At 38.7% G+C, this 18,547-nt stretch overlaps 1 protein-coding gene and 1 long non-coding RNA gene across 2 annotated transcripts; one reads left to right on the forward strand and one right to left on the reverse strand.

The window, feature by feature from the left end:
• Positions 1–5,342: 5,342 nt before the first annotated feature.
• Positions 5,343–9,830, reverse strand: cldn7b (claudin 7b). Its single transcript, XM_042499847.2, has 4 exons — positions 9,475–9,830; positions 7,107–7,271; positions 6,930–7,014; positions 5,343–6,278 (listed from the first exon to the last, which is right to left on the reverse strand). The coding sequence occupies exons 1-4, from the start codon at positions 9,695–9,697 to the stop codon at positions 6,128–6,130; spliced, it is 624 nt and encodes a 207-aa protein (XP_042355781.1). The 5' UTR covers positions 9,698–9,830; the 3' UTR covers positions 5,343–6,127.
• A 1,757-nt stretch (positions 9,831–11,587) lies between these two features.
• On the forward strand, positions 11,588–17,200 carry LOC148187343 (uncharacterized). The gene is made up of 3 exons (XR_015778937.1): positions 11,588–11,718; positions 13,512–13,593; positions 14,609–17,200. It is a non-coding gene; the product is annotated as an uncharacterized LOC148187343 (long non-coding RNA).
• Positions 17,201–18,547: the final 1,347 nt, after the last annotated feature.

An 18,547-nucleotide genomic window follows, 5' to 3' on the forward strand; every position in this document is an offset into this window, starting at 1 on the left:
AGACTGTTGTGCCAGCTGACCCCGCCATCGGTGATGATGAGGGGTTCAAGGAGGAAGACGAAGATGTGGCAGACCTGGACTTCGTCCCACCCATTCACAGCCTGGACACTCCAGACCTGAGTGACAGTGAAGGTGCTCAAGGAGGAGGAGGAGGAGGAGGAGGACGACGAACAGCCAGAAGCACAAGCCAAGAGGCCCACCAACAACAGCAAGCCAGCAGCCAGGAAAACTACCTGGAAGAAGGTTGACCTGGACGACCCAGCCCTACCTGAGTACCAGCACTCTCCCCCTGACTTCTTGGAGAGTCCATTCCAGTACTTCAGCAGGTACTTCAGCCCTCAAGTGATGGAGCACATAACATACCAGACCAATCTTTATGCATCTCAGAAGGACACCATTCACGACCAGTGTAGATGAGATGATGAACTTTGTGGCAATCTTTGTATACATGGGGATTGCTGAGCTGCCCTCCATTGAGGACTACTGGGCAATGGAGACCAGGGTCCCACAAGTTGCAAACCTCATGTCATCTAAGAGGTTCAGTCTGATGAAGAGGCTTGTCCACTTCAATGACAACACACAGATCCCTGGCACCATCGACCAATTCTTCAAGATCCGGCCACTGTTCAGCCTCCTGAACACTGCCTTCAGGAGTGCGCCACAGACTCCCAAGCAGTCTGTGGATGAGGTCATGGTTGCCTACAAAGGAAAGACAGCTGGTAACCTGAGGCAGTACATCAAGAACAAGCCGCACCAATGGGGATTCAAGTTGTTTACCAGGGCTTCTGAGAATGGCTTCATTCATGATATGGTGCTATACCAGGGGAAGACTATGCTGGCAGCCCACGATGTCCCCCTCACATCTGAACAACAAGCCATGGGTGCCACCAGCCAGATAGTCTCCGTCCTATTCAGCACCATTTCCTCCTCCACCACCACAGCCATCTTTGCGAATAACTGTTTCACCAGCCTGGAGTTGGTGCGGAACCTCAAAGACAGGAACTGCACAGGGACAGCCATAGACAACAGAGTAGGCCAGCCTCTGCTCAAGTCCATCAACGAGATGGAGAAGAAGGCTGTCCCTCATGGTACGTTCGACAGCGTAACCAGTGGTGATGGGATCCTGGCCCTCAGGTGGAATGACAACAAGGTCGTCACTCTGCTGTCAACAGACATGGGGGTGGAGCCCATGTCCTCAGTCCACCGGTACTGCAGTGACACCAAGAGAAAGGAGCAAGTGAGCTGTCCTGCTGTCATCAAAAGCTACAATGCAAAAAAGGGGGGCATTGACAAGAGCAACATGCTGGTCCACCTCTACCATACCCCCTTACAATCCAAGAGGTGGTACATGAGGTTGTTTGCATTTGCAGTTGATCTCAGCCTCACGAATGCCTGGGTCATCTACAGGCGGGACTGCAAGGCTCTTGATGTGGCTGCCCTACCACTAAAGAACTTTGAGCTCCAGGTGTTCAAGGATGCCAGCAGCCAGAAGCCAGTGACATCTCACCCCCGAAGAAGCTCAACAGACCCCCGCACCTCTGTTGATGTCCCCAAGCCTGTCCGGGGACACCGCAGCCACACCCCAGCTGATTCTGTGCGGTTTGGGTTTGACCCATCCCAATTCCATGCCCCTGTCTACACCAACCTCCAGACCTGCAAGTACTGCAGCAGAAAGGGGAACATCAAGAGGTCAAATGTGGTCTGCAGGTGTGCAAGGTCCACCTGTGCCTTAATGCTGAGCAGAACTGCTTTATTGCCTACCATGAATCAGCTGCATAAATGACTGGACTGAAGTGGACTTTGATACATGTTATATTTGTTTTTTATGTTATATTATGTTTATATATATATATATGTTATTTATGTTCCATAAAACATGTTAAAAATAAATGTTCCTTTAAGTTTATATGTATTTTTCTTATATTTTTTATCTATACACCTTTTAGAAAATGTTTTACCCTTGTCGGGCGAGGAACCATATATGGTAACTTCATTGATTTTGATTTTCAACATAAAAATTGAATATTTTTAAAAATAAAGTTAAAAAGTCTTGTAGTGTCCTGCAGTGACACTCTAGGGCTGAAATTCTGAATTTCCAAGTATTTCAATGAGTGCCCGATAAAGGGTTAAGGATCACTTTTTATAGTGTACTGCATACTGTACTTTCAGGGTGATAAAATGGAGAGGGACAGTAATAATTCATCATTATTCAGTGACTCAGTAGCACAGAAATGTATGCTGGGATGGCTTGAATTAACTGTGATCAATAACCCTGCCCTCCTGATTAGATTAGAGGAGCCAACAGATGCTTTGTGGTCAGAATTTATGCAAAGAGGCAAATGTTTTTTCAGTGAAAAAGAGGGCATAAGAGAGAGAGAGCATGGTAATATGGTAACAGAGGAAACGATTTCTGCGGTTGGGTTGCACTGACTGAGTTTATAGGACAGGCGCAGGCTGGGGTCAGACGGCTTGGCCACTTAGGAGTGAAATCATTATTATTACTTTTTGGATTCTGGCCTGAGGGGAGGAAAGAATAACGATTAGAGGATGGCAGGCAGAATGAGAACAGAGAGGAAAGGAGAATTAGAGCAGGACACTGCTGGCTCTGATAAATCACGAGAAGCATAAGTTGAAGACATAAAATGACAAAGTGAGGGGAAATGAAACAATGTAAAAGATGGGAAGAATAAGGAGAAATCAGGTGAAAATGCCTCTCTATAGTGAAAACTTTCTCCACAATGTGCAACAGCATCACATGGATCCAAAAATCCAACCTAAACCAACGTGCACAGTAACACCTCTAAACAGACTTGAAGATATAATCACAAACACTATTTATAAGGGTCAGTGTTCTTTTTGGTCTTTGGATTTTTCCATTCAGAAATAGCAATGAAAAACAGAAAAATTACTTGATTTTAATCTCAAAATCCAAAAATAAAAAACAAGATTATTATTATTATTAACAATTATTATTTTTAGGATCATAAATGGAAAATACATAATAGAAATGCCATTTTTTTAATCCAATGAAATAAAATAAAATACCATGAAAAAAAAGATGAAAAAACAGTCATTACATTATTCAAGGCATGGGCACCAAAGAAGGGAAGAGTAAGAAAACTGAATATCTTAGGGAGGACAAAACATTCGAGGATATCATCCTGCCGCTCCCTGTACGACCGGTGCCAGAGCTTGGTCTGCATTGCTGGCAGTAAGTCAGACTGGTTTCCAAAGAGGGCTGGACTCCGCCAGGGCTGCCCTTTGGCACCGATTCTGTGCATAACTGTTATGGACAGAATTTCTAGGCGCAGCCAGGGTGTTGAGGGGGTCCGGTTTGGTGACCTCAGGATTGGGTCTCTGCTCTTTGCAGATGATGTGGTCCTGTTGGCTTCATCGGGCCGTGACCTTCAGCTCTCACTGGATCAGTTCGCAGCCGAGTGTGAAGCGGCTGGGATGAGAATCAGCAACTCCAAATCCAAGGCCATGGTTCTCAGCCGGAAAAGGGTGGCGTGCCCTCTCCAGATCGGGGAAGAGATTCTGCCCCAAGTGGAGGAGTTTAAGTACCTCAGGGTCTTGTTCACAAGTGAGGGAAGGATGGAGCGGGAGATCGACAGGCGGGTCAGTAATGTGGACTCTGCACCGATCTGTCGTGGTGAAGTGGGAGCGGTCGATCTTCGTTCCGACCCTCACCAATGGTCACGGGTTGTGACCGAAAGAACAAGATCGCAGCCGAAATGAGCTTCCTCCGTAGGATGGCTGGGCTCTCCCTTAGAGATAGGGTGAGAAGCTCGGTCATCCAGGAGGAGCTCGGAGTAGAGCTGCTGCTCCTCTGCGTGTTTAAAAAAGTCTGAAATTATGTCAGAATACACTCTACACTTCACCTGCTAACCATCCTAATTTGATTTTGGTACCTACGCATTTATTTTAATTTTTATTTTGTTTTTTTATTTTTTTTTTTACCAAGGACATTTTCTGGTTTCTTTCTTTGTGTTTCTTGGTATTTTATTTAATTTTTCTAATAGGGGAAAAAGAATATTAAGTGGCATTTCTGTTCTCTATTTTCCATTTCTGATTCCCCAAAATAAAAATGGCTTCTTCTTTCTTTTTTTTTTTTATGGATTATTTTTGGATTTTGAAATGAAAATCAAATAATTATTTGTTTTTGATTTGAAACAGAAAGGAAAATTCAAAAAGCACAGTGGACTATAAGCTCAGTACATGTATCCAGTCTTACAGTATATACAGCATCTATTCCATCTAACAGTAGTTACCTACTTACACCCCAAGGTGGCAATAATAGCTTAGAAAACTTCATGCTGGTCATTATGATGCTGTGTACACACCAATGCTGAGGAAGATGGCTTCCAGCCAGACTGAAGTGGCTCTGATCACTTCAGGTTGTGACCTCAGTATGAAAATCATCTGCAGCCTGACTCTGTCATACTGCATGCTTTACTGTGTTTATAACTGCTGCATGTGCCAGCTGTGTTTCACAACGTGCATGGATTGTAAACGTTTTTTTTTCAATGCCACTTCAAGGACAAAGCACATGTGTATTTATAATTGGACTATTGATTTGCGTATTGGTGCAAAGAGCCTTAATTTGTTCCATTTAATTTTGCAGCTGTTTAAAAGTTGAATTTCCAATTTAATTTAAGTTTACAGTTATTAACCATTTTAAACCCAACCCAAAAATTGGTTTGAGTTTTTTGCAAAAACATGGGGTAAAGGCAATAACCTTCTCAACAAGATGATCCAAAAATTCAGAAAAAGAATTGTAAAACCAAGAAATTAACTTTAAGAAGCAAATGGGGAAAAAAAGCAAGAAGGCGCGGGGGGTTCTTTGAATGTTATTATAAATATATAATTATGAATGTAGTTTCCTGGACATTTTCCTATTTTAATATATATACATATATATATATATATATATATATATATATATAAACTTTTACTGTTTTTTGCATCTGTTGACATTTCTTGCCAAGTTGTTAACTGCCTTTTCCCCCATGTTTTCCAAGAATACACTGATTTGTTAAGGTTTCAAAGGGCTTACCAGCTTGTAAAATGTGTCTGAACGCAGCATAAGGAAACTGCTGTTGATCCAGGTTTCAGAGGGTTAATTTGCGTAAGCTTTTTTTTACCTTACAGGAGTTTTTATGCATAAATCCATGCCTTTTCTGAATCATTTAATGGCATTAATGTCTTTAATTTTGCTACTGCTACTTTTCATCCAGGGGAACAAAGCAGCATGTTTGAAATATTGAGGGGAATGTGCCCCATGCATCATTTCTGAAATCTACACCTATGTGCATAAAAGCATTTCAACAAGCCACAAATGGTAAATTTTCCACTTTTATTTTATGTACAACATAAACACCAACATTTTAAAACTTTTTTAAAAAATTAATTTGATGGATGCAACAGCTTGGTGACTATAAAAACAGTAGCAATGAGCCAAGCGCATTCACACAAACATAATTACAGAACAAATAGATAACTCACATCTGTCATGCTCGGTGTGCATCAGAAAAAAATGGCAATCTGGGTTAAAGAAATCAGCATACAGTCATTTATATAGTTATGATTTCACTCCGGCACTTGATTAAAAACTAAACTGCAGTGGTACTGACTGATGTGTAGGCGTCACATAAATAAGGCACAAATACATAGAAATAATGGTAGAAAATTGTTTCTCAGGTGCCAGATGATGAACTGCTGTGCATTTGGCCTACATTTATGAATTGTATGATAAAGTTGTCCATTGCCACATCTTAAAAACCATTACCCCCCCGAAGCACACTGTGCATTCCAATGCACTGCACTCTGTAGCATGCCAAAAAACTATTTCTACATGCCAAATTACATAACATGTAGTGGGTGTTTCACCTTAACTTTGAGTGCTTTCCAGGTGTCAGCTAAGTGAGAAGTATACTATACAGTATACACATCAGTAAGCACTAAATGTAGTTCCAGACAGGGCAAGGTCAATGAGCTCTTTAAGAAGTAAACAGCCATCATTTAAAACTTTAATGCCTTTGTTAAAATAATATTACAGTAACATCACAGGGCAGCCCTGAAGAAACTAAAATAGAAAATAAAAACATGAAAGTGTTCACAGTCCTGTTCAAACATATTCCTTGCTGCTGGGGGGTCTGGAGATGGGGTATTTCGGTGTCGATTTTCCTCTTGGGCAGGATGCAGCCAGCATGCCGCCTCCTACTACAGCCAGGAATGCTCCAGCCCAGGCGATGAATATGGCAGCACCAAACTCATACCTGCAGAAAGAGAAGATACAGTACGTCAAAAAGGTGAACTCTGACCAAAACAAAGATGCACAATACATTTACGATTTATGATTGAATTCTTTCCAAAACATGGTAAAAAAAAAACTTGGCAACTTGGAAAAAAATTTCCACAAACAGCAAAAAAAAATGTTAAATGTCACAAAGTGGGATTATTGAATAATTATATAAAAAAGGGGGAAATGTCCAGAAAACTATATTTTTAAATATTTTAATTATATATTCAAAATTGTATTACTGATTTTTTTGGTTCTTTCTTGAGGTTTTTTTGTTTTTGTTTTTTACTTTTCTCTCTTTTTTGTTGCTTATTTTCAGGTAATTTCCTTGTAACTTTTTATGAATTTCTTGCCCTTTTTTGACCATTTTTTGCTAAGCTGCTTGTCACCCTCTTTCAATATGTTCTTAAAGAAATCAAGCCAATTTGCTGAGGTATCAAATACACCAGCACATCAACCTTGTTTGGGGACATTGTATTCTTCTGTGGAAAACTGTACAAAAACAAGCACACTGGAAATGCTCATGTTAAAATTTTAAATTTTCACTCCCAAAAGTTGCCTTATGTCCCTGAAGAAGACAAAAAAAAAAGCACAAGGTAGTTTTCAGCTTAAATTCACATGTACTTACTTCGTGTTGACAGGCGTGAAAGGGTTGTAGAAGGCTTGGATGATGTCGTGAGCGTACCAAGAGCAGGCGACAATTGAACACAAAGCTGCAAGAGAGAAAAAAAGAACGTCACTTAAACTGTTACAAGTCAAAATATTAAAAAAAGAAATGAAAAGATTTTAAAAAATGCCTTCTCACCTCCGATGAGGATAATAATGCCACCAGTCATAGCAATGCGGGACTTGCGCGTTTTGTCATCTCCTCCACAGTTGGTGCACTTCATTCCCATGCAGGCTACGCCTAGGCCAGCCACCGTTACTATGATACTCACAACCATGAGGGCGCGGGTTGCCTGAAGGGCACCTGGGTAAAAGGGCAGTATAGAGTTAATCCATCAGTCATTGTGACACATATTTAACTCTTATTAATACTCGGTAAACTCAAGGTCATAGGTGTGGTGAGACTTGACAGGCTTTACTAAAGAAAAATGAATGGTTATTTGCTTTGGAACTGAATTTCTCGACTGAATTGTGGTGATAAGCCACAACTGATTTTTTGCATAGTCTCTTTTAAGTGTTTAAAAGTCACCACTTGCAAAAAAAAGCAGCGTAAACAAACACTGCTCATATTCAACAGAGCGGCCTCTGTCTCCTGTGTCTCATCGCCGCTCCCACTAACAAGGAACCACAGAAACTGGCTCTAACCGGAAGCCCAGAGAAACTGGAGGGGGGTGGGGGAGTGTGCGTGTGTGTCTCCATGCATGCAAGTCAAAAACAGGTCTAACCGGGTTTCAGGTTTCATTATAAGGGAAGACACTCCCAATTTCAGGTACTCACAGACTGCTTTTCAGCAGGTGGACATTTCTTTGCTTCAAACTACTAGCGAAAAAGAAACTGACCCACTGGAGAATTTGAAGAATGCCCAATGTGGCTTCAACTGAAGAATCACAATCTATTTGTCACACTTTTCCCCGTTTGATACCAATTCTTCCTAAACTTCAGGTGTGTGTTAGTAGATTTTGAGCAGGTATTTCTGATAAAAAAAGCTAATATTTGCTCACTTGCTTCATATCTATCCACAGCTTTAATCACACAAAGATTACTTTGTGCTCATGTTTGAAGAGGTGATAAGGCACATTGTGCTGCAGATATTTTATCAAATGTTTTAATAAGTCAGAACTAAATAAAGAAACTAAAAACTGAATGTTTTTGGAGAAAATAGTTTGTGAACAACAGTAAGTTGTAAGCCAGGATCAACCCAAAGGGACGGACCTATATAAAAAAACACAGTACCTACAATTTTACGAAGACATTTAGGCAGTTTAGACCTCAGGGCAATCTATCGATCAGGTGAATGTGAAACATGTACAATAAAGAATCCAACTGTCATGCTGCTATTGACCCATTTAGCTATTGCTCTGTTAAGGTAACAGATAAGAGCCATAAACACAGACAGTCTTCACAGACTACTAATTTTTTACTTTAAAAAGAGAATGTTCCAACTTCCATTAAGTAAGTAAGTAAGTAAGTAAGTAAGTAAATTTTAGTGTGTTATTCATTTTTTCTTTTTACAATGGCCTACATGTTAACGGATGAATAACCTGTTTATTATAATTATCTGCCCCATACTGCATGAGTATATAAGTATTGAGCTCAAACACTTGGAAAATTGGAATTTAAATCCTTTATTAAATTATTTATTTGAGTTTTTCCATATTTCACACTTGAAAAGGTCTACATTTTTTGTGCCCTAGATAATGCAAACTTATTTTGTGGTGATTTACGAAATATGGGCCTAAGACGAAGCAACTGTTAGTGGAGCTGGTATTCACACATGTTGACTAAACACTGGCTTATGCAGGTGTTGTTTAACCTGTAACTACAGTATGCTAATGTAAATGTGTAAGGTCTGCAAGAGGAGGGGTGGGCTGCACTGAACAATGGCCACGGAGCCTGAGTGTAAAAGTGCAGCACACATCCCATGAAGTGGAATAAATTAAAGAATTATTAACATCAGGCTTTTTAAACAATGATTTATGGCTCTGAGCCATCAGGCTGCTCCTCTGCACAGTGCAGGTGAGGCCTCATTGGGTGGTTTCAACGAAATAACTGCATTCTGAGTGAATAAAGGGGGAGTTAATAAGTGACAGAACCGGTTAGCCTAAGCCACAGGAATCTGGTAACAGACAGGAGTTGTAAAAGAAAGCTCAGGAGGAACTGGATAAGGGCCAGTAGGGAAAAAAAGATTCAAACAGGTGCATTATATCTGTTTTACATCATTTCCTGTTAAATCTTAGATATAAAATCAGTCAAAGTAACTATATTAACCTAAAAAAAGGGCAGAAATTGTCGACAAAATAAGCTAGTGGTGAATTAAACTACATTGTAGGCCTGCATTAGGCCCACTGTGTTTAGACTTCTGGGGGTGGCTACTTTTTGGCCTGTACAAAAATAAATAAAATAGCTCTTCAAGGACTTTAATGTAAAAAAAAAAAAAAAGTACCACTTTGATTTACAGAACAAGAACTTCGACAAAACATCATTTGAACCCAATAAGTGTCACTTACTGTTGAGCTGCAGGATGGAGTCGTACACCTTGCACTGGATTTGGCCTGTGCTCTGGAAAGCACAGGACATCCACAGACCTTCGTACATGGCTATCGCCGTGATGATGTTGTCACCAACGTACGCAGACATCTTCCACTGCGGCAAAATCGTGCCAATTATCAATCCAATTACACCCAGAAGAGCGAGGGCGAATCCCAAAATCTGCAGACCTTTGTTGGCCATTTTCCTCTTCTTTTTATTCTTGTTCGACTATTTAAAAAAAAGACGACGTCCGCCTGCTGTGAAGGTAAATCCTCTTCTCACTGTCTCACGGTGTTTAGCTTTGCTGTTGATAAAAGTTCTCTGTTGTTATATTTTAGCGTGTCCCTTAGCTTTGTGAGAATAAGTCGGCAGACAGAGGTGGTATTTTGAGTTGATAAAGCTCTCAGAGATTCTTCACGCACCTGTTCCTTTGCCGCACCTTGAATGGGGACGGAGTAGTGGGAGCGAGCTTTTTTAGGCGGTTTCTGTAACAGGTGGGCGGGGACGCGCACGTAGTTTCGACTCATCAGACGTCGCAGCAAACACCTGAAGTTTCATGATGTAAGGCTTCCCGAAATAGACCCCTGACACCAGAAATAGACAAATGTAGCCTAAAGCTTGATTTGTAATGATTTGTTTTTTATAGACAAAATTAATAATAGCCTCATTTGTTTCCCATCGTCTTTCTTTTTGATGTAATGCCTTTATGTTGATATATTTATTCTTTACGAAGTGCATTCTTGCCTTGTCCTGATTACAAGGACCTAAATAATTACCAAAAAAAAAAAAAACTCAAAAAAGATATAAATATTATATAATAATAAATAACTATGATTTTTCAGAAAAAAACATATTATGTTAATATTGTAAATGGAAAATGTATGACAAACTAATTAATATTTTTTACACGTCATACTATATGAAATTATCGAAATAAAAGTGGACACTTGAGCCAACATTAGTCATTATATTATGTCTAACCAAAAGCAAAAAAATTAAATGAAATAAAACCCAGAGGTAGATTCAAAACCCCAAGGCATTGTGCAATGCTATCATAATATTTTACATTTTTATCCATTAGAATAATTACACATCAGATATAACTAAAATAATGATACAGTACATAGGTTAGCACATTTAAACTTCTGCAAATTGTCTTGATTACTTTAAAAAACATGGGAGGAGGGCAATGAGTATCTTAACAAGACAAGGCCCAAAAATTAGCAAAACAATTGTTTAAAAAATTACCTGAAAATAGGAAAAAAAAGAAGTTAACAAAACTAACAAAAAGAAACAAGAAAATTACCTCAAAAAGGGGCTAAATTTTTTTTCATGATTTTCTTCTAGACATTTTCCCCTCATTTTAATGATATCTATTTTTAATATCAATTTCTGAAAGAAATAAAAAACTGATTTTCGATCCATTTAAGGTTTAATGTATCAGGTCAGAATTATAATTCCAGCCTCCTCTGTTTATTTGTTGTACACATATTTTCATGAATATGAGCAGGAGCTCTACTTTATTTTATGCACGCGTTGCATCCTGTTGGGGTAACGATTTAGGCTCCACATGAGTGCATTGTCCAAAATGGGAAGTTACGTTTATGTAAGTGGAAGTTCAGTTGAATATTAAGTTCCATACAGGGAACATAGGATCAAATACGACATTATTCTGTGTGATGTAATCACAAGCCATTTTACCATCTATTGTCAGGAATATATGGGTAGAAAATGTTCCTAAGTAAGCTATTTGTTGAACTCATTTGAACTACTACAAATTTTTGATCATTGAATTAAACAATCAACATCTAAACATGGCAACATAAGCTTCTGTATCCATAACCAGCAAAGGACTTTTACAAAATAAGGAAGTCAATTTGATTGACAAATTAATTTTCATGCTAGGCACATCATCTCTCATACCAAATCCTTTCACATGTACCATTTTGCCAGCTCTGTAGTTTTTCAACACATTTGTGTGTGTGGCTGTCATGTGCTTGAGTTATAGGACATATTAAATGGCCCTCTGTACACTGCTCTGACAGAGGTGTGTTCTCTATCCGCCATAGGTCAGCAGAATTGAATTGAACTCTACTCCGCTGTGGAGGAGGTCCAATTTGAAACCAGAAAAATCGACAAAAGGCAGCAGGAGTGGCTTGCGGGCTTTGAGACGCAGCTCAGAAGTGAAACCAGATCAATGGGTTAAACAAACAGCTGTTCAGGTATGGGCACTGTGCACTGATGAATCCTACCGTTATTCTGACAACATGTAGTTCATCCAGCTTCTTTCAATGAAACAATCCAGAGTTATCACCGTGAATTAGAAATCAGAGAAACACACATTTTAGTAAGTAAACTACTCTCTAGTTTAATTCTGGAGTGGTGAAATCTGTCGTTTTTAACATGGCCCAAGGCAGCCGGGGCTAATGCTGCTCTGTCCCAGGAGCTGTTGTCATCAGCAGGCTCACCTCAGAGGTGTGTCCTGTCTCCACCAGTGTTTACTCTACATGCAAATGACTACAGGAGTGACTGCGATGACAGGCGTCTCCTGAGGCCCTCAGATGGCTGTTTTAATCAGCTTGCTCTAGACAGATTGTTGGCTGGGTTATAGACTTTGTAAAGTGGTGTTACAACCACTTTCTAAAGTTAAATGTTCACACAATTAAAGATATGGCCATCGACTTTAGAAAAAAAAATCAACCTTCTCAGCTATAATTAAGGGCTCACTTGAGAAAGTTGAGTGCTACAAGTATCGAAGAGCAGTGATCAACAAGAACTGATGACCTCAATAAATCTGCAGTCTGCGAAAAGCTCTTGCAGAGACTTCACTTTCTGCGCAGACTGAATACTTTCAATGTGGACGAGACACTTGAGGCTTCATTTTAAAGGTCCATTTTAAAGGGGAACTGGACTCATGTTTTTCACTAGGTTTTTGACTCTAAGTGACTTGTGGGAGCAACAATTTTTTTAAATGTAGAGTTTGTGCGGCAGCCAGCTAACAGCAGCTGTAAAACAGGCTACAATGTAACCACTCAGGTGCACCCTGTCAATTTATGTTATTTATTGTGCAAATTGAAATTCTAAATATATACATATATATATATATATATATATATATATATATATCATGGAAACAAATCAACTTTGAAAAAAACTCACATTTTTTGAAAAAAAAAAAGTTCCTGCACTCACATGAAGTGGAATTTAGGCAATTTGAAAAACTCACATTCGAAAAAACTGCAATAGAAATACTTTTTTGGCCTTTTAAGGTCATCTGATGCCATGGCTATATGCTTGTCAGTAGGAAGTGGCTCCCTCGGGCATCATGCAGCAGGAGCTACAAGAGCTGTTATTGCATCACATAACTCTTCAGAAGCTGAGCGGATCATTTGGAAGTTTTGAATTCATAATTCCTCTGTGAAATTGTGGACTATCACCTCCTCAAAATCCCTCATACATGGCTGCTCCCATGTATAAGGGGCTCTCCTTAACATTATGGCTCCATAACACGCCCACATCGCCTTGGATTGGCGATAATGACGGCTAGTGCGGTGACTGCAATAGAAATAAACCTGCTGATGTTTTGAACATCCATCACCAAGATTCTTGGAATAATGTTACCACAGGAGAAGTCGCAGAACGTCACTCAGTGGAAACGCAGTCATCTCTCAATTGTGTCTTATCGACATTTCAAAAATATTGCTTAAGTTTTGCATAAATCAAAGGCTCTAATTATAATTTTTATGAGCGTCTTACATTACCGAAAGGACTTTTCAGAAAAAATGAAATGTTTGTCCAGAACTTTTGCTTGCTCCAATCTTTTTTGTTTCCAGGTTTGGTTAGGTCTTGTTCTGAAATCTTTCAGACTTTTTCACATTGGCGAAATGTTAAATATTCAGCCATGACATTGAAAAATCTTTTTAGTTAAGATTAAAATACACTTTCTGTAGTCCAACACAGCAAACTATTATTGGCACTCCTCTCCCCAAACGCTTTCATTCTTTTTTTCATGCAGCTACTCAACTCTCATGAGATCCCAAACCATGACCTCTCCTCTGGCGAGAAGTGAATGTAAAACAGACTGCAAAAAGCAAAAGGTAAGAAAAAGTGTTGCATTCCTCTGTAGGATCCTTTCAGTAATGTTGTAAGACATTTATAATAACAATCAGAGCCCATCAGTGGTAAAAGGACATAAGTTCATGGGTCGTTCATGGGAAAATAGAGTCTAGATTAAAAAAATGTGGGGTTCCTGTTTGACTTTTTGTTTGATTTTTTGGTGTAGGAACTTTACAGTACAAAACAAAAGTTGTTTGTTAAACAATATTTAAGTAGTCAGCAAAACTGGCAGCTATCCGATATCCATGACAGACAGGTTTTGCAGAAGGCACACTCAATCTCAGCCAAATGACCACCCACTCTTACTGACTTTGTTCCGCTCCCTCTTGGGTGGTGATCCAGATCTCCACAGGGGATCAGCAACCGATTTAAAATTGTCTTTGTTCTAAGCGTAATTAATGTGTTTATATTGCAACAAACCTACTTTAACCTACAGATAAATATGTTTTCTTTTGTTATTTGCTGTAACTATTGTGATTATAGGCATATATTTTATTTCAGTGAAATTAAAGGCATTTTCACCACAAATTGATGCAGAAAATGCACAAATTGGCGCATAAAAATTAATCAAAATGCAGGAAGTTCCTACACCCTACTCCTTCGTGAGCCATGTCCTGTTATATGTAGTGCTTGTGTTGTTGTCTTCCTGACTGCTGTAAATCAAATTTCTCCTTAAGAGACAAGAGATGTTTGCACTGAACAGAGTATGAGTTAAGCTTCCAGATATCCTGTAGAGTCAGGCTTAGCTGATACCTGACACAATTCATATTGGAAATAAAGGAATGCTTCATCAAAGTACTTTCCAGTTTACGTGCCCTTACTGGTCGATAGACTGTACCAGTCAGCTCCCACTGAGTTTCTCACTTCCTTTATCGGCAGGTGTGGTAAAAAAAAAACAGAACTTTTTTTTTTGTCTGTTTATATTTTTTTGTGTATGTTTCACTGCCCTATCTGTACACATGCTTTTTAGTTATTTTATTTTCTATCTTTACTCAGAAGCATTTCTGGGCACTGCCACCACTACAACGAAACATTTCACTATGGAATCCTTCATTAGAGTAAACAACTTCCTCCTGACACAGTGAAAAGTGTACGAAACTGCAAGCTTAATTTTCAGGATCACCGCACCCTGAGGGAGTATTGTTTTCAGATGACAGTTTGCTCTCACTGTTGTCTGGTTCACTGTGATACGAGAGGAAATCCCGGGACTTTAAAACCTGTTTTCAAGATAGAGAAAAAGTTGTGTACACCATGTTAGATTTGCTCTGGTATTTCCTGTATAACTGAATTTTCAAATTCAATTTTTAAATGTACCATAGTAACATTTTTAAAATAGGTATATTAATTTGACTGAATGGTCCTTGTTAGGATCAGTTTCTTTTTGACTTGACTTATGTGGTACAGCAGCATTACGGCCTGGCAGCGGCTTCAAAGTTACACTGGGAGTTGATTCAGCGACTTCACCAGTCAAACAGGTTTTATTTAGCACCTATACTGGTATCTAAGCGCTTATTTAAAAACATCAGATATGCCTCTAAAAACAATCTCCGCACATGAGTAAGCCCAACAAGCACAGACGTGAATTTCTCACACACTTTTACTTGACTGCAAGATAACATATAAACATACATACAGTGATCGGCAGGTTTCAGAGAAACTATGATACTTGCGCAACATTGGGACTTCTCACACTGATACCCACAGTCACTGTCTGAGTCATCATACGTTTTAGGTTTAGGACACGGGAAGTAAGACATGAATTTTTTTGACTTGTCACAAGGATTGACCAATCAGATGACTCACCAGGAGAGAAACAGATACAGATACTAAATGGATTATTTACATGTTTTTTTTTGCCTTATGGGGCGTGTCCACTCTGGGTCACCTGTCTCAGTCCTCTTAATCAATTTATTCACAAGTGAATCCCCTGAATAAAGTTTTGAGTTTTGAATTTAGATTTTAACCCTTTGAAACCTGGACAGACATCACTTGTCATGTGCTGCATTCAGACACCTTTCACAAGTATTAAAGCCTTTGAATCCTGCGCAAATTTGTTTGCTTTATCTTGAAAGCACATAATGCAAGAAATCAGAAGATTTATAATTATTTAATTATTATTTTCAGGCTGATTTTCAAGTTATTGCCTTGTTTATTTAATTTAATTAATTTCAATTAATTAATTAATTTATTTTTGGTGTAGGGGGGTCAAGTTGCTGATTGCCTTCTTCCCATGTTTTTTTGTAGGAAATCCATCCTGTTTGCTCAGGTTTCAAAGGGTTAATGGTCTGTAGCCAGCTGTATCGTTTGCTGAGCCTTAGAAAAGTATGAATAAACAAAATGAAGTAAACTTACATAAAAAAGAATAAAAAAATAAAACAAAAAAAACCAAAACAGAAGCAGTTATAGCCTTTTCCACCGAAGTAAATTTGTTTTTTGGTTGGCTCATGTTTTTCTGCAGGCAGTGTAATTTCATAAAATTATTCAGACTCCCTGGCAGCTAATGACATGAAGGTTAATCTGAGCGTTACTGAAGTTATTACCTGCCTGAAAATTTTCCCCCTGAAATTCCATTAATATTTGAAGTCATAATTTCTTCTCTGGCCAGATGTTTTCCAATTAGGATTTAACCTGGAACTTCTAACATCTGACACTTGTGTATTTTACAATGACAGTAATGACTTATTGTAATCCTTTTATCCTGAGTGTGCATGTTGCACCATGATTCTGGAGAGCAGGCTGGAGGACAAAAGGTTACATGAGGCTATGAAAGTTATGTCTTAGATGCAACGCTGCCATCTGGTGGTTAATGTGACTATAACACAAAGCTATAGACAATCATTTTAGCCTGTCTCATCATAGTAAGGAAATATGCACTCTAATGACTGTTTTTTTTTAATATTCACGTATGAAGATTTAGTTAAGTCACATGAGGGCATTGCTCTATAAAGTGAAATAACAGAAAAAAAAAACCCACCATCAAAACCAGGTTTGTTTGTACTGGAGCGGGAAAATAAATTTATATCCACAAGACAGAATGATACAAAACACCAGGGGTCATGGGGTCATGGGCGAATAATGCCCCTAAAGAAAAATATGATGGATGTTCCTTTAATTTCATTGCACCTTTCGGTTCTATTTTGAACCATTTTCATTTTTCTTTTAATGAGTCTTCTAAAGTGATACAACTGTATTTCTTTGAGCATCAAAAACCTAATTTCCAGCATTTGGGGGGATTTGTATGCACAAATTTATGTTGGAAATGTCTTTGTTTATTTAAGGAAAAACATAAATTATAGGCAGCAGGTGATAATTCCAAATACAAATTGCATTAAGGCTCTGAGGCATTTTGTATTGCTTTCAAATATGTGTGTTATCCCTGCTGAGTCAACACACATGTAGGGTTATGGGGTGCAGATGAGGACCCCACCCCAAGGCCAAGGGGGGACCCATATCATTGACAATATCATTTATGTAGTTACATTTTATATTTGTTTGCTTATTATATGTGTCACTCATATCAGGCTTTGACCCTTAATTATGTTTAATATTTGCTAAAACATGCTGGAAAAAAGGTGGCTTTGTTCCTAATGATGTGCAAAAAAGGATGTTTCACCCTACACTGTAATACTGTAGAAACTGAAGAATAGTTTTTCCCTATCTAATAAAAAAAAAAAATCGTCTGATCGTCTACATACAGGTCATTTGTAGGAACTAAGTATAATTTAGGACTTGACAGCCATCATCTTTTACTTGTGTTATGTAAAATCTTTGTACATAATAACTCAGTTATTATGTTATTATATTATATATAATATATTCATATTTTTCTAATTATTATGTAAATTGATCTTTTAATTATTAACTTATTATTTTAATTAGCTCCCTCTGCTTTATAAATACTCTGTAATTTGTCTCTGTGTTTTATTTTAGTTATGGCAACATTTGTTTCTGTAGTTTCTCATAGCCCTGAAAGTGTATGATGAGATTCCACATGGCTTTCATTCATTATCTCCATTGTCAGTTTTCTTGATTCGTATTATAATAATTTTTCATTGATATATTTTACTTTGTAGCAATCACATCATTTTCATATTTGTTACCTTCACCTACATGCATGACGTTGTCAATCATTTTATGCCTGTTTACCATCCGTTCGATGTTATTGCCACTGATGTCGATTGTGTGCAGTAAGGAGATGCTCATGCTTGGAAAAACATAATTAAATGCAACACGTGCACACCAAACCTCCAAGGTTGTGATTTTCCCACATCTGTTCAAATTTAGCATGTACATGCTTGTAACGGAAACATGTGCACGCTGAGGGTAATTGGCTCCTCCAGCTATCGTGAGAACTATATTTGGTTTAATGCCTTAATCCTTATTTGCCGCATTAAGAAATATAATGCTCCATTCAAGTCTGAGTGCAGACTGCTCCTCTCTGTGTGGGTTTACTGAGAATAATCTTATAGAAATGCGCGAGTCATGCTTCCATGAGATTTGAGATGCCCCAGTAAAGCACAGGGAGGATCAGAGGGGGGAACGAGGGCTGTCTGACCCCTGCTGAGGTCACGTCTCAAAGGGGGACTCGTCGTGAAAGTCAGTGACAGCCCAGAGCGCACTATAATCTGCCAGATCAGATGCTGCTCAACTTCAGCTTGTTCTGGAGTCTGACTTGTAGCTTAATTATCCCAGTGTGTGGGACACGAGGCATCATCCTTTTACCACGCTTATCACTGAGAGAGTAACGTCTAATGGACCGCTTGGCTGTCAGCTACAAGTAATTGCAGCTATTTATCCATCTGATTCTTCTCGATGTAATAATCTTGGTCCTTTGAAAAGACTCCTCAGCAGATCAAAGACATGTTGGCTGTTAATCTCAAACCAGATTAACACTTCATAATGTCAGATTTATTTACATCAATGTTTCCATAAATC

This window comes from Plectropomus leopardus, chromosome 15, assembly GCF_026936395.1.
Source record: "Plectropomus leopardus strain MGB_pleo_1.0 chromosome 15, ASM2693639v1, whole genome shotgun sequence".
NCBI classification, from domain to species: Eukaryota; Metazoa; Chordata; class Actinopteri; order Perciformes; family Serranidae; genus Plectropomus; species Plectropomus leopardus.

Coding starts and splice junctions, on each gene's coding strand:
- cldn7b (XM_042499847.2), bottom strand. CDS start 9,697: ATGGCCAACAAAGGTCTGCAGATTTTGGGATTCGCCCTCGCTCTTCTG. Junction 7,272..9,474: donor CTCCATCCTGCAGCTCAACA/GTAAGTGACACT, acceptor CCTTTTACCCAG/GTGCCCTTCAGGCAACCCGC. Junction 6,279..6,929: donor TTCACGCCTGTCAACACGAA/GTAAGTACATGT, acceptor CTCTTTCTGCAG/GTATGAGTTTGGTGCTGCCA.